General features: G+C 43.3%; 1 protein-coding gene across 4 annotated transcripts in view; it reads left to right on the top strand.

Annotated features, from left to right (window-relative positions):
* TCEANC2 (transcription elongation factor A N-terminal and central domain containing 2) overlaps positions 1-11262 on the top strand; it is a 44149-nt gene extending 32887 nt beyond the window's left edge. For all 4 annotated transcript variants that reach the window (XM_027537174.1, XM_027537175.1, XM_027537173.1 and 1 more), the window contains exons 4-5: positions 2692-2885; positions 10226-11262. In XM_027537174.1, coding sequence (XP_027392975.1) covers positions 2692-2885; positions 10226-10414 — 383 coding nt within the window. In that variant the 3' untranslated portion in view covers positions 10415-11262. The remainder of the gene's footprint in view (positions 1-2691; positions 2886-10225) is intronic.
* Positions 11263-26652: the final 15390 nt, after the last annotated feature.

The following is a 26652-nucleotide window of genomic DNA, read 5'->3' as shown; positions in this document are numbered from 1 at the left end:
CTACTTCCTGCCACTGTGTTTTCTGCTGGAGATACAAAGATGAATGTGTCACAGCTCATGCCCTCAAGGAGCTCACTTTGGTGGCAAGAGAGATAACTGATCAGATAATTACAACTAATTATAATAGTTATTGTGATGAACAGAAGCATAAGATGCTAAGGAATCACAGAGGAGAGTTACCAACCAAGATGGGGGGTTATTAAGACTTCAAGGATGAGAGGACTCCTGAACTAGAGCAGAATAGAAGTTAACCAGATGAAGAAAGAAGAAAACATACTCTAGGCAGACAAAATGCTCTTTGGAGTATATGTTCAAAAGTAAAGAGATGAGAAAATTATTGAAGTGTCTTAGGAACTGCAGCGGAGAAGGCAATGGCACCCCACTCCAGTACTCTGCCTGGAAAATCCCAGGGATGGGGGAGCCTGGTGGGCAGCTGTCTATGGGGTCACACAGAGTCGGACACAACTGAAGTGACTTAGCAGCAGTAGCAGTAGGAACTGCAGTAGCTAGAATATCACACGACAGCAGGCTGACAGCTGGAAACAAAACTGGGAGGGAGACGGGAGGGTGGCGGATTGTGAAGGTCCTTGTGTGACAAGAGAGAAGAATTTGGGTATGGGATTGAAAGATTTAAGTGGGGGAGTGTAATGGTCAGATTAATGTTTTAGAAAAAATATCCCTGAAAGAGAAAATAATAAAGTTAAATAAAGGTCACTCTGGCTGCAGTGTGGAAGATGGCATTCAGGGTTCCAAACTTCAGCTGACAGGCCAGCAGGCTGCTGGAGTCATCTGGAGGCGACATGCCCTGCGGTAACGGCCGTGGTGATGGAGGTGGCGCTTAGGAGTGGTTCCAGAGCTACGAAGGAGACAGGCACATACACAAACAGCAAGCACGGGCACATGCGGCCCCCTCTTGTTAATGTGCTGCTAAGTGGTTTATGGTTTTCACTAGTTTAAGCATGACTTTCCCTCTATTATATTCTGTTTATGGCTAACATAAAAAAGCTATTGATTTTTTAAAAAATACACCTACCTTGATATTCTTACACTTTTTAATTCTAAGTACTTACTTGATTTTTTTTTTGGCTTTTCTATGTGTTTACTTCTATCTAAGTATTTTTGCTATGGTAGTTTTCGACCTTTTCCCTCTTTTTCCATTTTTATAATGAAAATCTCAGACAGTCACAAAAATAAAGACAAGAATACAGACTCACATAGGCCTTTCACCTATATTTGATTCATCCAGTCCAGTTCAGTTCAGTCGCTCAGTCGTGTCCGACTCTTTGCCACCCCATGAATTGCAGCATGCCAGGCCTGCCTGTCCATCACCAACTCCCGGAGTTCACTCAAACTCACGTCCATCGAGTTGGTAATGCCATCCAGCCATCTCATCCTCTGTCGTCCCCTTCTCCTCCTGCCCCCAATCCCTCCCGGCATCAGAGTCTTTTCCAATGAGTCAACTCTTCGCATGAGGTGGCCAAAGTACTGGAGTTTCAGCTTTAGCATCATTCCTTCCAAAGAACACCTACTATTAAAATTTGGTCCTATTCACTTTATCTTTCCCCTTCCTGTGTTTTTGTGCTGTTACTGAAGTATTCTAAAGCAAAATCTCAGACCTTTGGTCATTTTAGTTCATACTTCATTCAGTATGCATCTCTAAAAAAATACGTTTTCTTACATAGCCACAATGCTATTATCATACTTAACAAAATCAACAGTAGTCCTTGGCATAATTTAATAACCAGTGTATATGCATATTCCTTGTTTATCTCCAAGTGTATTTTGATTGGCTTATTCCATTCAGGATTTGGATTGCACATCACATTTGATAGTTTGAACTCAAAAACTCTTTTAATCTTTATCAATCTATAACCTTACTGCCTTTTATAAAAAAATGTCATTGACAGTTGAAGAAACCAGTCTGTTGTCCTGCAGAATGCCTCACATTCTGGATTTGTCTCTTGTGCTATAATTTAACTTACTCCTCTGGCTCACGTATTTTGTTTTAACTGGAGGTTAGCTTTGAATGATGAGTTAGTTGGGTTGTGGTTCATTTTTTCCTCAGAAAGAGAGTGCAAGACTACTTTGTAGGTAGGTCTGTGAAGTGCTGCCTCCGTCTGATAATCCCACTCAGGACGCTGAGATTGATCAGTGGAGGTGATGACAGCCCATCCTTCCACTGTAGATTTCCCCATCAATTTTTCATTGACTGTGTTCACCCACTATTGATTGTCACCTAAATAAATTATTTCATTGTGGGCCACAAAAATTTCTTTAAATACTGTCAATTTTACCATATTCATTAGCTGAATAAAGAACATTTTATCAATAACTGGGACTGTTTGGTTGTCCTAAAATATAACATGTACTGAAAAGACAAGATAAATGCTTAATTCATTTTCTTTCATTGCAAGTTTTGGATTAAGGAGTTGGTACCTTCGCTGTTCCGTTTTAAGTATCTATTGATCATGCTTCTGTTTTATGACTTATTGCATTAGCTGACCCAGTGGTTCTTCCCTAGTGATTATCTCATTAGCTCAGCCTTTGAGACAGAGGTCTTCATTTGCACAAGAGCCTCTACATCCTTAGGTATGTGAATGACTTGCTAAGGGCCACACATCAGTCCTTCCAGTCCTACACTTCTCAGAAGACAGAACAATGTTTCCTTTGGTTTCTGTTCTCTTGTTCCAGGTCATACTGTGAACAAGATGCGTCAACACTCAGATTCAGAAGTGGCTTGTCTTGCCAGAGAAGTTTACACTGAGTGGAGAACTTTCATAGAAAAACATGTCAATAGACCTTCCATAGAAGTCCGAAGTGATGCCAAAACTGAGACATTTAGGAAAAATGCCCAGAAATTACTCTCAGAAGCCTTGGAATTAGAGGTAATGTCTTGGTTGGAATGTGATTATTAGATATTCTTGGTTAAATGACCTTCACATTTTCACAATGAACTTTCATTCTCTTTAGGACCATAACTATTCTAATTTTATTTTTTAAAGATTCTGGATTTGTAAACATTCTGGGAGACAGTGTTATGTAAGGAGTGCAGGCATTGGAACTAGCAAGACATGGATTAAAACACTGGCTTACGTATGTACTGGTTGTGACACCTTAGGCAAGTCTCTTAACATTTCAAAGACTTTATTTTTCAATCTGTAAAATGAAGATTATAATTCCTACTACCTAAAATTTTTGGAAAGATTAAATGAACTATATGTACAAAAGAATAGTATAGTGCCTATTGGTTAGAAGTCACTTCATGAATGTTGGTTCTTTCCGATTTTTGAAATCCTTTCCGTAACAAATACCATATGATACCATTCATATATGGAACCTAAAATATGACACACATGAACTTATTTATAAAACAGAAACACCCGCAGAAATAGAAAACAGACTTATGATTACCAAAGGGGAAAGAGATTAGGAGATGGATGAATTAGAGTTTGGGATTAGCAGATAACAAACCACTGTATACAAAATAGATAAACAACAAGGACCTACTGTATACCACAGACAACTGTATTCCATATCCTATAATAAACAGTAACGGAAAAGAATATATACACACACACACGCACATATACATACATATAATTGAATCACTTTGCTATATTCCAGAAACTGGCACAGCACTATAAATCAACTATACTTCAACAAAAATAAATGAATAAGTAAAATTCTTTCCCACTGAAGCAAAAGTTCTGAGATGGACTCTTATGCAATATCAATGGCACAATAAATAACTGTTTTTTGAAAAGACTACTACATTTTTTGTCCGCATTCTACCTTTAGTTCTAATGCTTATAATCAGTTGACTAGACATAATCTCTATCATCTTTGGGACCAGCAGTTAGATGGTGTTAGAGGTACAAATGCTGGAAGAGAAATTTTTGTTCATTAGCAATAATATCAATCATCATCATCAAATGAATCTTATATTCAGTTAGTATTCTGGGAAAATCAGACATATAACATTGGTATTTTTTCCTCCTCTCAAGGTACCCCTAATAAAGTATCCTTAAAGAATGATTTAATAATATTAACAAAAAAGAAGCAATTCAGAAGTTTGATTTAAATACTCGACTAGATCTGTCACTATATTCTCTAAAAAAATATTTTAACCTTTCTGTCTCAATTATGCATCCACAAAAGAAAGGCAAATGGATTTGTGTATATTGTTTACTTTATTTAAAAATAAAATTTTGAGTTTTTAATACAAACATGATAGAAAATGGAAAAATATAGAAAGGAAAAATAAAGTCACCATTGAACCTACTATCCAGACATAATCTTGTTAACATTTTGGTGCATTTCCTGTTGGTAAATTATTATAGCTTTTTCAAAGAATTGTGGTCAAGTTATGATTATCCCAGGTTTATTAAGAGTCTGTTATGTTATGTGCTAGCTGTTCCGTAAAGTATTTTTATTGATTATTTAAATGACACTGCACAAAATTGACAATTATTTATTTTTATGTTATATTTAATCTTGATCGGTATCAGTATCATCTTGTATATAGTTTTCTATTATTTTTATCTATCTCTACTTTTTGTGTTTTTAACTTTTACTGTCTATTTGATGGTTCAGTGAATTAATATACTGTAAGTTTGTTTAACTTTTCCTAAAGAAGCATTAATATGAACATTAAGCCCTTGGAAGAGAGAAAAAAATACGAAGATCGTAAGTCTAATTTTCCAGAGTCATTGATTAGCCAACAAGACTTGATATTTGATATTTTAAGAGAAGTTTATTTTCAAATAAACCAAAATTATTGCAGAAACATAGAGTGTGGATATATAATATGTAGTTAATGTGGTGGTAAATACCAGTTCCCTATGGTATCTTTTTAAGTAAATGATAATAACGAAGCTATGCTTGTAAGGATTAATGAGCAGTTTGCCTGCTATATTAAACTCCATAATAATTATCCTTTTAGTTTATCCATTAATTATCCTTTAAATGGCACATCAAGTGGTAAGCACTCAAGTGTTACAAAGCAAAGTTAAAAAAGTGATACATTTGTTAGTGCTTTCCAATATAATTAGAAAAAAATATCAGATTAAGCATAGTTGAATGGTTTTGCTCACAAAGAGTAAATTTTAAAAACTAGAAGCGTGCATCTTACTGTCTTTCTTGGCCAAAGAAAGTCAATCTCTTTTCCTTGCATAAACAGCACTTTATAGTATTTTTATATATAGTTTGATACATCAGAAAAGATAAATACAAACACTTTTTAAAGTTAACTCTTAACACCCATCATCATCTGAAACATTTTCATGTTAGGGTAAATCAATGAACCATCTAATCCAGTATCTGGTCTTTGACAATAAATAATGCTGAGTGCATTCATATCAGACATCAGATCTCCATAAATGTATTTTATCAGGCAGAAGTAAACCATTGGGTAAGTTATTGGCCCAGTGACTTAAAAGCTTTTGCAATTTGATTTTAGCATGTGTTTTTTTTTCAAATCTACTTATTACGTTTTTATAGAAAGTAATGTTTCCATGATATTTGTTTTGGTCTAAGTAGTTACAGCCACAGATGAAGAATATATACACACAGCCCCAATGTGCATCTCTCTATTACTCTACAGATCTTACTTTCCAGATTCGTGGATTGTTTCCTTGTTCTTGGAATAATGGAGTAGATGAATAAAAACTCATTGTTGAGACCCACGCTCCATTCCCCTTTACTTTCTCCCTTCTAGATCTTCTTTGTTCTTCCCTGCATTTTAGATCTTTCCTCATATGAACGTCCCCTGTGGTGTCATTCTCTTACTTCCCCTTCCTCATTATCCACTCCCCTTCCTACCTCACGGCCTGTGATCATTTTCCTATTATGCCATTAAAAAAAATAAATCTGATTCTCAAAGTGAGCCTGTTATCGTTAAGAGTTATGAAGCACTGGCTGGTTGGCCCAGTTGGCTGTCAGATGGTGCTAATGAGACCCAGGTCAGGCGTACATCCCCATATGGGACTGTTAGTTTTTTCTTTGCTTAATGGCCTCAGACTGCACCTCTGGTTTTGACCAGCTCTTTAATAAATGTATTCAAATGGTCAAAAAGGAGTGTGGGTATATATGTACAAGTTCAATCATGCTATTGGAAAACTCATACAAAGTTTCCTTTAGTGGATATTCAATTCCCCAAGTGTTTAGTTCTGCTACTACTGGTGCCAGCGGAGAATGCGAACATAGATGAACTGCAGTCCTTATCCTAAGAAAGTTTACTGTCTCCTGACTAAGAGCCTGCAAATAATATGAGGCAAGATGAAATCTGTCTGAAATAGTGGTACTAGGAAGAGGTGTAAACACACAAAAGACAGAACAGTGAAATCTGATGGGGAAATCTGGGAAAAGTCCATGGAAAAGACAGCAGTTGAACTAGCCTTAGAATGGTTGGAATTTGCTCACTAGAAAATACATATAAAATAGAAACATATTTCATCTGCTATATATAGGATTTTACTGAAAGAGCAGAAAAGGAGGGAGGTATACATGGGGAAAGAGGAAATTCATTTAACAAATATTTACTGAGCACTTAATATGTGCCAGTACCTATGCTAGGCATGGGGAATTTAGAAATGGATCTAGCATGGTATCAGCCCTGGAGGCACTCACAATCTTCTGAGGGAAACAGGCAAATAGAAGTTATAATACAGTGTGGGAAGTTCTGCACTTCAGATAAACACACTAAGAAGAGTTTCTTCCCTTGCTGTTAAAAAGCTTACAGTCATGGCAGACGTCACTAATTGATGATGGCCCCATTTCTTCTGAGTCCAAAATCCTTGACATAAGACAGCTCGGGGTAGATGTGTTTTATATCTTCTCCCAGTTTGTCCATGATTGGACAACTCAATAACACATTTTCAACCCATAGGTACAAATATATAAGGAAGGCAAATCAGATTTTCTGTCTCTAGGAAGCTGACCTAGGAAATACCAAGAAACAACAACGGAAGTTTTGAAACAGAAGGAATCTTGGAGGAGTTTCAGGAAGCAGAAGCTATGGATAGAGATGTATAGCAGGAGGAGAGAATAAGGCAGTTAGAACTGATAGTAAGGTAAATGAAAAGGAGCAAAAATATGTGAAAAAGAGATCAGGCAGATCATGAGAGACACAGAGAAAGGATTTGGCCCATAAATAAATCTCCCTAGGTTCCTTACAGCATTCTTGTTCCCATTCGTACGTGTGTCCCATAGCAAAGTCCCTTTTTCTCAAGGTCTTAGTAAGACTCTGGTCCTTTCACCTGAAGTTGTTGTTATTGTTGTTCAGTCGCTAAGTCGTGTTTGACTCTTTGCAGTCCCATGAACTACAGCACGCCAGGCTTCTCTGTCCTTCACTGTCTCCCTGAGTTTGCTCAAATTCATGTCCATCAAGTCAGTGATGCCATCCAACCATCTCATCCTCTGTCGTCCCCTTCTCCTTGCCTTCAGTCTTTCCCAGCATCAGGGTCTTTTCCAGTGAGCCAGCTCTTTGCATCAGGTGACCTAAGTATTGGAGCTTCAGCTTCAATGCTTCACCCAAAGGGGCTTACCTAAATTACCAGGTTAGGACCCACTGGGAAAGACTCTTAGCTTGGGTAGGTTTGGAATATCCAAAGGCGTTATAAGAGGCGTTTTTCACTTTGTGCAGTGAACACACTATACACAAGGATACATGATGAATCACTTTCCTTTATGGTTTACATTTTAGTATTACGAATGTTTTTCTTCATGTCTTCATTCTGACTGGCCTTCATTTAACAAGAGGCATCCATGAGAATCGTTAGTTGCTTGCTTCTCCTTCCCATCACATCGCTGGGATAGCTCCGGTCCTCCTGCCCCATGGTTTTCTGTGTACGCACCTCTCCTTTCTAGGGTGTGACTTAAGGGTAGGGTGTCAGGTCTTTTCTGCTTGGGTGTCTCAAATATCTAAATCAGACCACACTCAGTGGTAACTCAATAGCTATTTGTTGAATGAAGTATGAATAAGTATTCAGTTCTGTGAATTTCAAGGTACTCTCAGGTTCTTTATATATATATATATACACACTATAATTTAATGGAATGGCCATGATTTATTTTTGCAAAGGAGCACGTACCCTTCTTCCCCGAACAACCACTCCCCTCAAAACGAAGGAAAAAAACAGACTTTTTTCTTGCCCGTTATATCAAGTGAGTCTCTAAACAGTCGGTAAGTAACCACCCTCACACTGGGATGAGGAACCCCACATTGGGGTGAGGAGCCTCTCTTGCAAATGTTGCCGGACAAACGCTGGGCAGACGGCCGGCCACCCTTACCACCTTGTAAAGTAGTCTGGTTCGGGGGCTGCCTCAGGCTGGGGGCTAGTTCATTGCCCACCCAGGAGGCCATGAACGCTCGAGGAATCTGGGTTTTAGAGAGCTGTGGCGCCAAGCCAACTCACTCCAGCACCCTCCTTGGAGATGACCAGTCAGTCATCAGGACCACAAACCTCCCTGAACGTCTTTCGTCTGTTACATCTAAGCAGACGTCTGGGCCTGGATATTCATCTTCTCTCTCTCTGTCTCTCAGTCCTATTCTGCTCCCCTGCTTGGGTCTCATTTCTTCCAGGATTCTTCATTCATTTTGGTCTGTTGGTCTCTCTTTTTTGTTAGGACACTTTTTATCAAATGTCAGATAATCCTTTTTTAATTTTTGGTGCATTTTTTTCTTAAACTTGTCCTTTTTAAAGTATAAGTACAGTACATATATGTACAGCTCACTGAATTTATCACCAAGCAAATGGCCACGTCACCTGGCCTGATCCTACTCTTTCTCCAGGTCTCACGTCAAGTGCTCACTCTTTCCTGGGCTGGGTCCCTTTGCTGTATCTCAGTGCCCCAGAACTTGCTTCTGTTCCCTCTCCCAGCCCTCGCTACACTGCCAGGGTCTGCTCCTGTCTGTCTCCAGCTGGCCCATGCTCTCTGTGAAGTCAAGAGCTGTATTGACATTGTTCACTGCTCTTTTCTCAGCCCAAGCACATAGTAAGTGCTGAGTAAGTATCTGAATATATGGTTGGGTAGGAGGGAAAGAGTGAAGGAAAAAAAAGCTAACGAGAGAGAAATTTGTTTCCTGTTTTCAAGGAATTCATTCTCAGGGAAGACAACACCATTCTGTTGTGAAAATGACTACGGGGAGCTCAGGACATTATGGCAGCCTTGAGAAGAACTTGTAGTCCTTTAAACTAGGATTAGCTTTTTTGCTTTTTGTATTTTAGCTACACATACAAATAGGAATGCGTTTCCTGGGACATTGTGTCTTGCTGAGAGAGCAAGTACCTGTGCAGAGGTGTAGAGGTGTGTGAAAGCAACTGAGCATGCTCAGGCTAGGCTGGAGTCAGGACCAGGGAGGCAAAGAGTGAGCGATGCGCCTGGAAAGGAAGGAGTGAGGGGGTCCCCAACCAGCAGCCCAGTCTGGCCTACATCTGGAGCATGTGGACAAAGTCCCAGACCTATCCTTCTTTGATCAGGCCTGTGGCTTCAGGAGGGCTTGGACCTGAGGCGCACACCCCAGCATAGCCACAGATCCTATCCTCTCGGCCCTTTTCTGCTTAGCTGACCCTGTCAGGGTCTCTCCAAACTCACATGGTCCCTCAGGAGGCTATGGGGGCAGTGAGTATGGTAAAAGGGAAGAAACATGAGTGTTCGAGTCAGAGTCCCAACTTCTCTTAATAGTTGTAAAATCTGGAGCATTTCTTTACCTTTGAACCTGTTTCCTCATCTGTAAAATGAGATAATAGGAGTTGTTAAGTGTTAAATGTGAAAAGTGATTTATAAACTGCTTAACACACATTTAGGATCCAGACCCAGTGTTTAAAAATGCTATAAGGGGTTAAAAAGCACTTTCAAACAAACAAACAAAAAGTATACTCTTACACTGATTTATTATCCTTGGTCTTCGTTTCCTGGTTGGTAAAGTACAGGGCCCAGAGCCCAGAACCCATTGCTTGGTTCAAGCCAGTTTCCTGTTATAATGGCAAATATTACCACCCGGCAGGGGTTGTGAATGAGGTCCCTGTCACAAAGCACATGGCCTTGTTCCTTAATTGCCAGGGTGGAATTAATTTGCTCTTCCTGTTTCTCTTGTGACAGGAAGTAGATGTCCTTGAATTTCAGTTGATTAATGGAGGCCTCTGAGCAAAGTGCTCCAGCCTCTCTTGCTTTTAATCTTTATGCAATGCAAGGCCCTAATTTGATAATTTTTCTGTTTTTTTAGATGGATCACCTACTGGTTGAAAATATTGAACGGGAAACGTTTCATCTCTGCTCCCGCCTCATTAATGGGCCATACCGGCGGACGGTGAGAGCCCTGGTCTTCACATTAAAGCATCGAGCTGAAATCCGGGAGCAGGTGAAGAGCGGCATGCTGCCAGTCGGCACGTTTGTACAGACCCACAAAAAGTGACCTGAGGGTGGTTCCAGCACTGGGCTGGGCAGAAAGGAAAATGGGCCTCTCTCTGCCATTCAAAGATTCTTTTGAGTTTGGGCGATGGTTGATGCTGGCTGTGCTAAATTTTCCCATGGTGCCATTCCTTCAGACAGAGGATGCAGAGCCCTGGAGACAGGCCTGCAGGAAATGCTTCATTAGCTGGAGTGCGCTGGGGCTGCCTAACAGGACGAGTGCTCGCTGTCACTAGGAAGCGCAGTACGGTTGCCATCGCCCAACACAGTGAAAGGGTGACGGATTTCACTGTGAGTATGCCAAGGACACCTCTAAACTTCCCCCGCGTCAGGCGGATGAAGTTACTGCTTTATTTCACCACCCTGCAGGTAACTGAAACTCAATTACCGCTGCTGCTCACTCGGTTCCATCCCCCCGAGTTTAGATAGCGCCAGTGCCTCTCAGAACTCCCCCGTCTGTTCTCTTTGCGCTACCCCAGGGGTGAGCCTGCTGGAGCCCGCCAGCTACCCCTTCTTTGCAGAACTGACTTATCTGAACGTTTCAGCTCTCCCTGGAAGACCTTCCGCACACTGGTCTCCAGAGCCCCCATGCTGGGGTTTCTAATGAGGAGCTGGCCTGAAGCGTGCCCACTCCTTGGAGTTTATTTGAATATGCTGGCTGCCTCGGTTTAGGGCTCTGTAGAAGATACCTAATGGAATTGCTCTTGAAATGAATTACTGTAAGAGAAAAATTATATACATATTTTTTTAAAACAAAATACCTGTATATAGGCTTGCTTAAACAATTATGGAACTGATACTTGCTTTTTTTAAAAAAATAATAAACTGGGGCTTTTTTCCCCTAAAACCAAAGGTATGGCTTTTTCATTGAAAAGTGTTTTGAGGTGAGAAAAGAGTATAGTTGGTGAAAATAAAGAATGATTAGGCAGGAATTTAGGGAGATAGAATGAGACCCCAAAAAGACTTTTTAGGTTAGGGGAGACTGGAGCATGTTTGTAATCTGAAAAGAAGGAGCCAGTAGAAAGGAAGAAGTTTGGGGAATTCCTGTTTGGTCCAGTGGTTAGGACTCTCTGCTTCCATTGCAGGGGTTCCAGATTCCCTGGTCAGGGAACTATAAGGTCCTGTTAGCCTTGGGGCTTGGGCCAAAAAGAGAAATTTAAAATCCAGAAAAGGAAGAGATAGATTAAAAAAGCAAGGACACCGTCTCGCTCTCATTTTCTCTCTCATACACGGTTTTTTTTCTGATATTCTTGATAGTAAGTTGTGTACATCGAAGATCTTTATCACAAATGACAATAAACAATAAGCTATGCGGAACCTCAAAAATATTCAAGAAAGTGAAGAATAAAGCAACAATACAATGCCATTTTCACCAATAAAACTGGAAAACATTTAAAATTAAAATGCCAACTTCTGTTGAAGATGTGGTGAAATGGTCCCTTTTTACACTGATGGTGGGAATATGAATGACCACATCCCTCTTGGAAAATAATCTGCCAATATTTACTCATATTTAAGACAACGTCTGTACACTGACCCAGCAGAGAAGTTTCCTAAAGAACATAATCCTTGTAAGGACATTGGTGTGCAGCTTTATTGTGGGAGGAGGAAGACTGACAGTGAGTAGTCAGTCATTGAAAAGAAAGTATGACTTCTGCATCCATTGACCTGAAGGATTGACCAAGATGTATTAAGTGCGGGGGCAGGGGGGTGGGGGCGAGAATTTACAGAGAAATGTCTTTAATAAGAATTCAGTTTTATAAAAAGGAAGCAAAAGAATCCTATATATGAATATATGTCTTTGTACAGGATTATATGAGCAGTGTATGAAAGGGTATGTATCAGACTATTTCCACTGGCTGCCTTAGGGAAGAGAGGGGAGCCAGAAGATGGCATGAAAGGAAATAGGAGATGGGGAAGAAAAAAGTCTAGCAAAATGAAATATGCCAATGTAATGATGTTGAATGTATTTGTATGATTTTATATGTACTTGTGTTTATATTTTTGCTGTTATAGTGGATTAAGCTTATCAGAGATTTGTTTATTTTAGAAACTTTTTTGTTTGTTTGTTTTTTAAAGCAAGGACAGAAAGAAAGGGCCTAACATTGTCTACCTTCTAAGTGCTAGATCCTTTTCCTAAGATAATTTATTAGCATTTACATTGATCTTTATACAGTTTAAAAAAGCCTGTTGAATCATCTCATCTATTTTATTACTAAGTTTTGTTTCAGTTTTTTTAGATTTCTTCTTTTATTTGGCAGTCATTTGCTGAGCACCCATTCCATGGTGCCTTGTGGATACCTAGCGGGAGCTACAGATGAGACCCTGAGGCTTACCAAGAAGAAGTATCTTGTTCAGTTTCCCACTGCTAGTAACTCTGGGAAATTGAATAATAATTGCTCAGCACTGTGCTGGACATTTTTAAAAATACCCAATTAAAGATGAGAAAAGTAAGGCTCACAGTAGTTTCATAACTTACTTAAGGTCACACGGATAGTGAATAGCAGATCTAAGCCTCAAAACTCAGGTGATTTGCCTATATATAGCTTCCCTGGTTGATTTCATCCACGCTTATGGTTTCAAGCGTCTTTTACATGCTGATGGCAATCCAGTTTGTATCTTCAGCCCATCCCTGTCTCCCAAGTGTCAACCCCTAGATTTCCAGGATCAAGTTTGAAGGGTCTTTTGAGCATCAGGTGAAGGTACTTGGACTGATGCCATGCAGGAACTGGTTAGTATTTTGGATAAGTGGCTGTGTAGAAGAGAAGCTGGAGCAGGGAGAGAGACCGGAAGTAGGAAGCTTCATTTATAAACAGCCAAAGGGTTCTGCTAACTTAGGAGCCCAGAGTAAGTTGAAGACAAATCGCTCTATGGCTGAAAGGCTTTGGTGGTGATAGTTGGAAAGTAAAATGATTGCAGAGATGTGCTTTGGAGATTTGGAAAGCAGGCTGTGTTATTTGTGGCTGTTTTCTCCTTGATGCACGTGCAGAATTTCCATGAACACTAATGGAGCTATTCTGAGTGCTTGCCGAAGGGAAGCCTGCCGACATCCATCCAAGCTTGCCCACCCACTAAGAAGCACCTCTGAGCTCCAGCCTCTTAAAAATGAAAGGGTCAGGTTGTGAAATGGGGTGAGAGAAGTTCTTGGGACCTCTGAGTTGCCCGTAAGTCTAGGCATGAGTATGTCTTCTGAGTGTGTTCAGTTGCTGGAGAAAATTCGGGTGAGTAAATACTCTTAGAATCTGCTCCAGCAGCTTATTGATCCTTTTCTTGTGGTTGTTAAATTGGAGGTCCTGGTCTTTGGAGTAGGGAGCTTGTCTGTTCATTCACTCAATAAACAAATGTTGCCCACCTCCTCTGTTCCAGGGACTAGACTGGCACAGGGGAAACTGCAGTAATGAAGATACAGTTTCTACTTTTCAGGAATTCTTAGTCTGGTGGAGAGACAAACACATAGGAAAATAATTACAGTATAGCATATTAAGTGCTTACTGTAGATATTTATGTACAATGTTGAGGAAGTGGAGAAAGTGGTGATTAACACCATTCTAACGCAGAGTCAGACATGACTGAGCGACTGAACTGAACCGAACTGAACTGAAGGGAAAGGAAGTCTTCACACGGAGTTCTTAGCAGAGGGGTCAGTATGTGTGCAAAAGCACAGAGGTATAAAGTGCATGGCTTCTTTCAGTAAAGGCAATAAAATGGGTGGTAGAAGCTTAAGGGTCTTAGGAATGGAGAGAAATTGGGCAAAAAAAAGTAGATAGGGCCCTGGAGGCCTTGTGAAGGAGTTTGGACTTTGGCCTTCAGATCATGGGAAGGCATGAGAAGTTTCTGAGGAAGTGAGAGACCTAATAAGATGTGTGTTTTAAAAAGATAAAGACATTCCTGTATAAACAGATACATAAGAAAAAAACTTAATGATTTAAAAACAACAACAATTTAAGGCAAAGGAAAGAAACACTAGAGATTCAGTAAATTAGAGATTTTTTTTTTTTGGACAAATGAAGTTTAGAGTTGATGATACACTCTAATGATATCTGAGAGTCCCAGGTTTGAAAAATGGCAGGAAGCTCAGATAATTCATTTACCGTGTTCAGTGGTGAAGGAACAGGCAGCTGGCCTTTTTTCATTTATAAAATATCAGGGTTTTAAACTTGTGCCTGTCAGCCTTGGTTTTCTTTTGCTGCAGCCTCAGGCCTCAGAGCCTCACTCTGAGATTTGTAATGTGTTTTGGATGTGTTTATCACAGCCAGATGGGCTGAGGGCTTAGTTTGTTACTGCCCATTATTGCTATCAAAGGGAGTCCATCCAGAAAACAAGGCTTTGGAGCTTCGATTAGTTTGGTGACGCTGCCTCGGTTTCAGAAGAGAGATGATTTGATTGGATGACTTTGTATTTTCTTTTTAAATCAACCAAAATGATACAATTGCTGTCAGGAATAGGCTTACCCATAAGTTAAGGAGGTTGGTTTCAAGATCCCAGATGACCAGGATGTCCAATCAAATGCTACTTTTTCATCTTGTTAAAATCTTTGATTTAGGGAATTTCCCATTAGGACTCAACACTTCCACTGCTGAAGGCTCAGGTTCGATCCCTGGTTGGGGAACTAAGATCCTACAAGTCAGGCAGCACGGCCGAAAAAGAGAGAAAAACCTTTGATTCAGTGCATATTTGTTGAGTTCTCATGTGCCAAGTCTGAGGATCACAGGGATGACTAAGATAGAGCAACCATTTTTTTAAAAGTAAACAATTACAAATTACAAGAATTCAAAGAAGAGGAAATAAGCCAATAAACATATTAGAAAATGCTCAACCTCACTGGTAATCAGGGAATGGCAAAGATTAATGCCATCCTTAAAGACCTAAATGTTGCAGGAATAGTGTTCCCTTTATCTCTCTATTTAATTCACTGGTCTGTCCCCTACAAAAATCAGATGTACCTTGGAAGGTGACAGGGAACCAGAGCAAGATCAGCCAAGTGGTAGTTTTAATGGCAGATGTGGTGTCTTTCCTGGAGTACATTAATATGTTCTCCAGTACATAGTATGTAGCCACTGATGTAGTGAATATTTTTCTTTTCTTTCCATATCAGAAAGAAAGCTCAGACTCCATATTCACTTGGAACAGACAAAAGTATATATTTACAGTCTTGCTCCAGGGCTGTTAACTCTCATGTTGTCGTACAATCTAGTCTTGAAAGACCTGTACCAACTAGGTATCTTGCAGAATATCAAACATATCTATTGTACTAAACCCATCAGCTAATTGAAACAGATGAGCAAGAAATAGCAAGTATACAAGTAACCTTAGTGAGACACACATTGCAGAGAATGGGAGAAAACACTACCAAGATTCAGGAGCCTGATGTTGTTGCTAAGTTGTGTCTGACTCTGCGACATCCATGGTCTGCAGTACACCGGGCTTCTCTGTCCTTCAACATCTCCTGGTGCTTGCTCACATTCATGTATACTGAGTTGGTGGTCCCATCTAACCATCTCATCCTCTGCCGCCCTCTTCTCTTTTTGCCCTCAGTCTTTCCCAGGATCGGGATCTTTTCCAGTGAGTCAGCTCTTCACGTCAGGTGGCCAAAGTATTGGAGCTTCAGTTTCAGCATGAGTACTTCCAATGAATATTCAGGGTTGATTTCCTTTAGGATTGACTGGTTTGATCTCCTTGCTGTCCAAGGGACTCTCAAGAGTCTTCTCCAGAACCACAGTTTGAAAGCATCAGTTCTTCAATGCTCAATGGTCCAACTCTCACATCCATACATGACTACTGGAAAAATCATAGCTTTGACTAGATGGACCTTTGTTGGCCAAATGATGTCTCTGCTTTTTAGTATGTTGTCTAGATTTGTCATAACTTTTCTTCCAAGGAGCAAGCATCTTTTAATTTCATGGCTTCAGTCACCATCCACAGTGACTTTGGAGCCCAAGAAAGTAAAATCTGCCACTGTTTCCACTTTTTCCCCTTCTATTTGCCATGAAGTGATAGGACCGGATGCTATGATCTTAGTTCTTTGAATGTTGAGTTTTAAGCCAGCTGTTTCACTGTCCTCTTTGACCCACATCAAGAGACTCCTCAGTTCCTCTTCACTTTCTGCCATTAAAGTGGTATCATCTGCATATCTGACATATCAGTGAAATTTCTAGTGGCCAGTCATCGGGGATTTGCCAGACACATTCCCTCCAAAGTAAAAGACAAAAGTGTTGCATCTACTCCTCCATTATGAAGGAAGCACAATGTTTCTTTGGGTTTTGGAGGCAGCCTATTCCATAACTAGGAATACGTACTGTTTCCTCCCATATATCCTCCCATATATCAGATAACACAGAGGCTGCCTGTTTGGGTTTGTTTTTTTTTTAATATATGTAATTTTATTTATTTGTTTTTTTGGCTGTGTTGGGTCTTCACTGCTGGCTTTTCTCTAGTTGCAGGGAGTGGGAGCTACTCTCTAGCTGTGGTGCATGAACTTCTCATTAAAGTGACTTCTTTTGTTCCAGGGTTCTAGGGCACATGGACTCAGTAGTTGTGGCCCCTGGGCTCTAGAGCACAGGCTTAATAGTTGCAGCTCACAGGTTTAGTTGCTCCATGGCATGTGGGATCCTCCCAGACCAGGGATCCAACCCAAGTCTCCTGCACTGATAGGCAGATTCTTCATCTGAGCCAGGGAAGCCTCCAGGGCTGCCTGTTTAGATCGGGACCCAGAGTTTAGATCGGGACTCAGCAGCAGGTCCAGGCTGTAAGACAAGTAGCTTTGCTCTGTGGACCATATGATCTGGCAGAACCCAGATCTGAGGCAGCTGTAGTGGGAAAAGATGCCTGTGGAGTTTATGACAAGGCCTAGTAGGAGAATCACCATCCCGACCCCTGGGGTTCTGGAGCAGGGCCATGTCATCTCTAGCCAGGAATGACACACTTCAAAATACAGCTCCTGATTTGCTACCAGGTTAGATCATCTGACTCTGCATCATCAAGTTGACCACACAGCCAGAGCTGCTCGTTGTGAGCTGGATTCTATCAGATCCACCAAGTTGGAAGGTCAGACAAGGCCTGCAGTAGTTCATCATGAGACAGATGTGGTACCGCTGGGATTGGTCACAGGACCACAGGGCAGAAGGCAGCTGCATGAACAGGTGGCCCAGACACCTTGTCACCCACCACCTTTGCACCAGTGTCTCTTCCTCTGCTCACCTACGGCTGCCTGGAGAGCTCCTTATATCCAGCTGAAGGAGGAAAAAAAGCCAAAATTTGTTTATGAGTGGGTAGGCTCAGTACGTGTGAGCAAGCCAAAAATAGACTGTTGCTGCACTGCAGGCCTCACATAGGGGTGTCCTTGAAAGACAGTGGAGGAGAAAATAATTCCAGTGGGCAGGGCTTTGAATAGCACACATAGTCATCCACTCTGTGGAATGAAAAGGGGCCCAAGGATGGAGTATTACTGGATCTCATGGGCAGCAGTTGGGGGCCTGGAAGGATAAGATTAGAAAACCAGGGACAAGGAGACCTGGACTAGAGGTGTATGGATGGACCTATGGAAATGTGCACCAAGTGTGAAGGTCACTGAATTCTGTGTTATCACCAACCAGATGGGGGGCGGGGGGGAAGCATTAAACAACCATGTATATGCATTATAAGACCATCCCAGTGTTGGCAATAGGGGTGTCAATAAACACTAACCATGATGGCATGGAGAGAGAGAATGTATGCGCCCATTAGCATGGGTTCCCGCTCACCAAGACTCATGTAGCTATGGCTGATGCTAAGTGTTTAAGCTACCAGTAACAAAACCCCACTTTCAATCTTAGATATGTCTCCTTCCTTGAGAAAAATAGCTACTTGACAACTTGATTATGTTAAACCCCTTCTACCCTGGAAAGAGCTGCGATTCATCCTTCCTGAAATAGACATATATCCTAGGTATCTCTTTGTAGGGCTTCATCCTGCACAATTCTGCAAGGATCACAGGGTGTTTAAGCTACTGGTGTGGGATCCAGCATGACTCTACATCAGTAGGCACATGGCCATGGAGGCAACTCATCCCTCCACATACTGCACTGTCCTTAAGCTGCCAGTTTGGAACTGTCTGTAAAGGCACGGCTGAGCCACCAGCTCAGAAACAACACTCTGTGAGGGCAGGATGCCATCCTCCTAGAAGCAGTATATCAAAGACCATTACACAGCGCTTTGTCTCCAACAGGGAGAATAAATACATGGGTCCAGAAACCAAGGATGAAAGCAGGAGTGGTCTCACACTTACCGTCACTCCCCACAACTCTGGCATCTGCAGGGTTGGAGGTCTGGTTCTCAAGAGGCAACACTTCAGCTGGGGAAACCTCAAGACGACTATTGAACTTTTCACCATGTCTGACACCCAGGTACTTTGAGATCCTGGTTTCCAGGAACCAGCAGGCAAGACGCAGAGTCACCATTCGTTCAGCATAATTAACCCTGATCATCGGGAAGTGGTAAGGCTGCTGTTAAGCACTGGAGAGCAGAGAGGTATATCTTTCATACCCAGCTAATCCATTTGGAAATCCCCTGGCATTCCCTTGGCAGATTGTTTAGTCGCTCAGTCGTGTCCGACTCTTTTTGTGACCCCATGGACTGTAGCCCACCAGGCTTCTCTGTCCATGGGATTTCCCAGGCAAAAATACTGGAGTGAGTAGTCATTTCCTTCTCCAGGGGATCCTTTCCCAATACTTACCGTAGATAGACAGTGTGGGAGCCGTGGCCTGAGAAGGATCAGGTGACCACAGGCTCTCAGGATCACGCCACCACGTAGGTCACTGAGCCCAGAAGAGGTGCTAGCTGAGGGTAAGGGGAATCTAGAACAGGTAACAGAAGAGGAAGATGAGTATCAGCTGCAGACCAGTCACAGTGCTGAGGGTGGCAGTTTGTCTCACTAACTTTGCTCTGTAAGTTTCCCCCAGGAAAAGAGGCCCACTGGAATCCCAGAAGAGATGCTCCCAGAACTCAAGAAGTGGGGCTGGATGGCACAAAATGTGGGCTCTAGAGGGTGCTGTCCTGTGTTGCCCAGACCTTATCCCTGTGACTGACACCCTCATTCCCCCTCAGCCAGCAACCCCTTGCTGGGAATTCCCTCAGCTGAGGAGAGTTACCTCCCCCCAGGTCAGACCCCTCCCCCAGGGCAGGTTGATTCAAGTTTATAAAGGCCTATTTCCACTGTCCCAATTCAGCACGACTCTGAAGGACTGGGAGCTTCACAGCTCTGTGGCACCAGCTGAGGTCTTACTACTGCATCCCCCAACTGATCTCTGCCTAATCTTACCCATTTCCCTCCCTCCACCCGGGAGCAGCCCCTAATAAACTTCCTGTGTGCTCATCTCCATCTCAGACTCTCCTCCCCAGACCATACTCAAAGGTGATGGGAATCAAACTCCACCTCCTGGAGGAGGGTGCAGTATCTACATATAGTATTCGGAATTCTTCCTAAGGAAGACTTGCCCATTCCCCCCTAGTTATTATTTATTTTATGTAAGTATGGACTCATATTTATTTTATACTTTGGGTTGTAATCCAATCTGGGTTTTTTTCACAGATACATGGAGTATCAATTGATACATTGATACATTATACATTGATACATGGAGTATACAGTATACATTGATACATGGAGTATCAATCCATGTATAAGGCAGAAAACACAAGCAACCATACTGGATGAAAAACAAGTTCTGTGACTGGTGAGATTTCTTCCTCCAAAGCACTTCATGACTGCCTTTGAATTGAATAGTCATTAGCTTGTTGCTTCAGTTAACAAGTTTTAGACAAGCTAGTTCAACTCTCCATGACTCGATTTCTACATCTGCATAAGGGAATGTTTGATGAGATGGAGTCAGAGGTCAAGAAAGAGACAATTTTATATGTTTATAGGTGCACAGGTATTTTTTTACCTATTAGTAGACTTGAAGTTCTTAATGGCAAGGGTTATCTTATTTATGTTGGACAATGAACCCAGAGCTAATAGCCTTTGAGAACATTGTGTAAACATAATTAATATTTATATCCCCTATCATAATGCCATATAGTTCTCCTTCCCAGGTCTTTTAAGTGGGATTTGGTTTTCCTCTTCTTCCTCATCTTTCTCTCCAGTGGCTGAAATCCACCCAAGCCCTGGCATCCAAGGCCCTGCCCTCCAGGCGTCTCCTGGCCACTTTGGCCTCATGCCTGTGCCTCTCATCTACCTGTAACTGTGGCCACACCGATATCCTTGTCACCCAACAAAATTATTTCCTGACCACTTCCCTCCTCTAGCTAGGCCCTGTTGTGGGTCACCGAGATGAACCCGTTAGGGGCTCACAGTCCAATGGAAGGACTGAATCACTGATCCATAGCAGTCTGGCATGCCAGAGTAATGGGTGGAAGACTGTGGGAGTATCGTGGAGTGGGGGCCAACTCTGCCCATTGAGTGTCTCAGTCTGGAGACAATCAGAAAGGCTTTGCAAAGATGCTAATGTTGGAGCTGGACCTTTTTTTTTTGCCCTTGCCACACAGCTTTCAGAATCTTAGTTCTCTGATTAGGGATTAAACCCACACCCTCGGCAGTGAAAGTGCAGAGTTCTAACTGTTGGACTGCTGGGGAATTCCCTGGAGCTGGGCTTTGATGGATGTATAGGAGTTTACCAGGTAGTGAATGGGAGAAGTGATATTCTTGGTACAAGGAAAGGTAGTGCAAGTCAGAGACATGTCAGAGAACAGGGAACAATAAGAAGTGTCGTGTGTTGTTGTTTGCTACTGCCGCTGCTAAGTCGCTTCAGTCGTGTCCGACTCTGTGTGACCCCATAGACGGCAGCCCACCAGGCTCCCCCGTCCCTGGGATTCTCCAGGCAAGAACACTGGAGTGGGTTGTCATTTCCTTTTCCAATGCAGGAAAGTGAAAAGTGAAAGTGAAGTCGCTCATTCGTGTCAGACTCCTAGCGACCCCATGGACTGCCACTGTCATATCTGACTCTTTTGTGACTCCATGGACTGTAGCCCTCTATCCATGGAATTTCTCAGGCAAAAATACTGGGGTGGATTGCCACTCCCTTCTGCAGGGGATCTTCCTGACCCAGGGATCAAACTCAAATCTTCTGCATTGGCAGGCGGATTCTTTACCACTGAGCCACCAGGGAAGCCCAAGTGTCTTGTGGCAGGAGGCAAAGTGCATGAAGAGGCAGAATGCCTGAAGTGAAGACTGGAGAAGAGGCAGGGGCCAGTCTGTGAAGGGCCTGAATTCTGGGCTGGGAGTTTCTACCTGGAGAAGTTTAAAGGTTTTGAGATGAGGAGATACCCAAGTAAAGTTATAGGTACAGTAGGAGGGGCTTATGACGTGGGTAGCTGTGAATCAACAAATACGGAGTAGTGCATCAGACACTGTTTCCCACTCCACCTTAATAGGTGCTCCAGGGCAGGGACTGTGTCAGGTTCGAAATCTCTCTGTGTGCAAGAGTCCCACCCCCTCCTGCCTGAAGCAGAGAGCAAGGCTCCCTGAGGAGGCACTAAACGTTGGATTGCTTCAGAGCCAGGAAATAAATGCATGGCCCCTGGGAGGGTCACTTCGGAGGTCAGCAGCGTACGTGGCCACTGGGGACGTGATTGGAGGCCAGCCTGCCAGGGAAAGTGCCCATAGCATTGCACCTGAGGTGATCAAATATCAGGATTTTTAAAGGGTAATATTTTGGAGAAGCTGTGCGGCAGAGGAGAATCAAAATATTAATAATCAAACCCCTAGCCATCATGGAGGGAGCTCCCGAGGTGTGTTAGATGCTGTGCTAGGTAAACTACACTCTGGATCTTATTCACATTGTTACCCTCAAAGGGAACCCCGAGCCTTACTTCTCTCCCATCTCCAGTTGCCAGAACCTCTTATCTGTCTCCTGGGAGCAGTCTTGTCCCTCCTGCAATGGACTCTCCACCCAGCAGCCAGTGTGACGTCTAAAACTACTGCAGGTCATGCCACTCAAAACCCTCCTGTAGTTCCTCTCACACAGTCCTTCCACAGCCTCCAGGGTCCCCCATGTCCTGACCTCTGCCACCGGCGGGATCCGTCTCATCTCCTACCCCAGCTCCAGTGCTCTGGTTTCTGTCCTCAAACTCGCTGACAGTGGCCCTTCCTTGGGGGATCTGCTTCTGTTCCCTCTGCCTGGCACACTCTGATGGGCCAGGGTGATTCACCTTCTCAACAAGGTCTCCCCTCACCCTCTCATTAGGCCACTTTCTGACACATGAGGGCTTTTTTTCTGCATTGGATTTAACCCCATCTGAACTTAGTCACTTATTTATTTACTTGTGTTTTTGTTTTTGCCTCTCCTAACAGAGTGCACGGAGAAGGCAATGGCACCCACTCCCATACTCTTGCCTGGAAAATCCCATGGGCGGAGGAGCCTGGTAGGCTGCAGTCCATGGGGTTGTGAAGAGTTGGACACGACTGAGTGACTTCACTTTGACTTTTCACTTTCATGCATTGGAGAAGGAAATGGCAACCCACTCCAGTGTTCTTGCCTGGAGAATCCCAGGGACGGGGGAGCCTGGTGGGCTGCCGTCTTTGGGGTCGCACAGAGTTGGACACAACTGAAGTGACTTAGCAGCAGCAGCAGCAGCAACAGAGTGCATGCTTCATGGAGCACCTGCAACCTTGTCTGTTTTCTGTCCTCCGGGTCCCCAGTGCTTGGCCCAGGGCTTGGCCCCCAGCAGGGCTTCGTATGTATGTGCAAGGTAAACAGGACCTCCAGGCTGGCCCACGAGGGCCCATGAAGCCCAGCCATGGGCTCCTTGCTCCCTGGGAAGAGCGCCTCCCGAGCGGAACTGACAGATGGTGTGGAGCCCAGAGCAGAGGCGCCGATTTTATTAGTGAGTTGCTTTAGCTGGGAATAGGATTAACATAAATACCATCCCAGGCAAGTGGATAAGGCAAAGCTCTGTTAGTTACATCAGATTTTGTTTCCCTGCCACATCCAGAACAGTCCTTTTCCAGGGTGAGTACAATTCATGGCCAAAGGTGTTGCTCAGAGAGGTCAGGTGGGGTGGGCTTGGGGGTCCACACAGAATCCTTCTCAGTCCCCTCCTTGCTCAGTCCTCTGTCCACACTGACCTCCAGAGTGACCTCTCATGCCTAAAATCCAACCCTACTGCGCCTGGCAGAAAACCTTTTACTGGCTCCTGCTGTGTCCAGATGAAAGACAGACGCCTTACAGTGATGAAGATGAAGATGTGATGATGAGAGGTACCACACAATTCTCTCAAAATCCTCCCAATGGCCCTGCAAGGCAGACCACTCTTACCGTCCTCATTTGTCAATTGAAAATCTGATGGCTCAGAGAGGTTCCGCGACTTGCTCAAGGTTATTCTGCCAGTGAATGACAGAGACAGGCGCCAAGCCCAGGCCCGTGGACCAATGGTTTGACACACGTTCAAGGCCAGCCTCCTACTCCAACGAGGCTGCCATGATCCTCCAGGTGCCCAGGTGTCAGCCTAACCTTTCTTAGCAAGAAGCCCGGTCAAAGGCAAGTATTTGCCCCCTGAAACTCCGTGAAACTCTAGGTAAGAAACAGCGCTTGTTTTAGCATCCTCCTTTTCAGCTCCATCAAGGGTTTCATCTTTGCAGGAGGGAGTCATTGTCCACAAAGAAAGAGTTCATAATAACTACTTTATACTAATATATATAATAACTATAAGGCTAAGAGTTATGGGGTGATATACATCAAGACTGCGCCAAGTATTTTATATGCATCATCTCACTTTTTGAAATTCTATTAATATATCTGAAAAGGGACCCTCTACACATGATTAAAACAAAACAAGAGATTACAAAAAGGTATATGGTGAGCAGTAAGCCTTCCTCCCTCTTCTGCATCCCTGCCTCCCACTTCCCCTCCCAGAGGCTGCCCTGTACCACCCAGTTCCTTGGCTCTCCTGAGAGCCTATGAATGACTATCTCATTTAATCCTTTCAACATCCTTGGAAGTAGATATTATTATTCTTATATACCATATCAGGAAACAAGTTCAGAGACAGGAAGTCACTTAATATCACACAGCTTCAAGTGGCAGAGCTGGGATTTCTCCCCAGATGGACTGCTTCTAACCCTGTGCAACTTCAACCCCAGGCCTCTCCGCCTCCCCCAGGAAGAAAACCGGGCAGCTGAGCTGAGAACCGCCCACTGGGCAGTCAGCCGGATAGCCTTTCTGACAGGCTTTTGCCCCACTTATCGGTCTTGCAGCAAAGAATACAGATTTGGACTTCGGTAAAATGACAAGTTATAACCTGTCAGACCTTCGAGGTTATTGACCAGTGCTCGAGACCTCAAATACCTCTAGTCTTCAGTTCTTGCTGTTTCCTGTCTCCTTGTACCTTCGTGCCCTTGGTTTGCCCTCTGGCTCTGACAAGCTGACAGTATAAAGAAGGTCACATGAGAGACTGAAAGAACACGGCTGTGCACCTGGAACCCCAAACTTGTGCTCAGCTCTGCCCCTGGCCTGTAGGGCTCGGCGGGTACGGGGACCACCTCACCTTTCTGCACCTTGGTGTCTTCACTTGTAAGCTGAATAAAAGTGAAGTTGCTCAGTCGTATCCAACTCTTTGCCACCCCATAGACTGTAGCCCACCAGCCTCCTCCATCCATGAGGTTTTCCAGGCAAGAATACTGGAGTGGTTTGCCACTTCCTTCTCCAGGGCATCTTCCCAACCCAGGGATTAAACCCGGGTCTCCCGCACTGCAGGCAGACTCTTTACTGTCTGAGCCACCAGGGAAGCCCAAGATAAATAATTACATCTAACTTAAAAGGTTTGAGGGCCCTCAACTGAGGTGATAAAAGCCACATGGCAGTAGCAAGGCCTCATGCAAATGCTATTCCTTTTAATAACAATAAAAGTTGGAGGCAATCTGGTAGCCTCTAGATGAAAACAGCTGGCTACTCTCACAACTGCTGTCTGTTCACTTCTTTCCATGCCTCCCACCAACCTGCATCTGTCAGATCTGCTACAATTTATATAATCGTTTTTGTCTCTTGTCTTATTAGTCCTTGCCCAGACCCTGAGAGGCAGAAAGCAGCAGGAATGAATGAATGTTATTGCTGTTCAGTCGCTAAGTTGTGTCTGACTCTTCGTGACACCATGGACTGCAGCATTCCAGGTTCCTCTGTATTCCACTATCCCAGAGTTTGTTCAAATTCATGTCCATTGAGTCAGTGATGCTATCTAAGTATCTCATCCTCTGTCACCCCCTTCTTTTGCCTTCAATCTTTCTCAGCATCAGGGTGTTTTGCAAAGAATCAGCTCTTCACATCAGGTGGCCAAAGTATTGGAGTTTCAGTTTCAGCATGACTCCTTCCAATGAATATTCAGGGTTGATTTCTTTTAGGATTGACTAGTTTGATCTCCTTGCTATCCAAGGGACTCTCAAGAGTCTTCTCCAGAACCACAGTTCAAAAGCATCAATTCTTCAACGTTCAGCCTTCTTTATGCTCCAGCTCTCACATCAGTACATGACTACTGGAAAAAAACATAGCTTCGACTAGATGGACCTTTGTTGGCAAAATGATGTCTCTGCTTTTTAATATGCTGTCTGGGTTTGTCATAGCTTTCCTTTTCAAGGAGCAAGCGTCTTTTAATTTCATGGCTGCAGTCACCATCTGCAGTGATTTTGGAGCCCAAGAAAAGAAAATATGTTACTGCTTTCACTTTTCCCCCTTTTATTTGCCATGAAGTGATTGGGACCGAATGCCATGATCTTAGTTTTGGAAAACCGAGGTTCCAAGAGGGGCAGTGCCTTGCCCGAGGTCACAGAGCTAGTGAGAGGGGGTCCTCATGCCTGGCTGTGTCACTGCTCTGCCCTCTCCCACAGGAGAGAGCCCACGTTCCTTAGCTTGGCCCCCGAGCTCACTGGGATCAGGCCCCAGCTTCCTATGTTCATCTCTCAGCACATCCTATTATCTACCAAGTGTATCATCGTTCCTCAAACGGCAGTGGCCGTTCTCAGCCCCTTGTCTTTAACCCGGTGCTCCCACTGCCAGACTACCTGGTGGGCTCCTGTGCCTGACTGTCCGTTTTCACTGTTGTTGTCATGACTGCTCTGTGACCACCTCGCAGTGTGATCCAGGGCCCCGTCTCTGGAGCCAAACTACCTGGGTTTAAATCCTGGCTCAGCCACCAACTAGCTGAGTGATGCTAGATGAGTTACTTAACATCTCTGTGCTATGTCTTCTCAACTGTCTCCTAAGGGTACCTTCTGGCACT

This window comes from Bos indicus x Bos taurus, chromosome 3, assembly GCF_003369695.1.
Source record: "Bos indicus x Bos taurus breed Angus x Brahman F1 hybrid chromosome 3, Bos_hybrid_MaternalHap_v2.0, whole genome shotgun sequence".
NCBI lineage: Eukaryota > Metazoa > Chordata > Mammalia > Artiodactyla > Bovidae > Bos > Bos indicus x Bos taurus.
The sequence above is the reverse complement of the archived record's forward strand: the minus strand, read 5'-3'. Positions and strand labels throughout refer to the sequence as shown.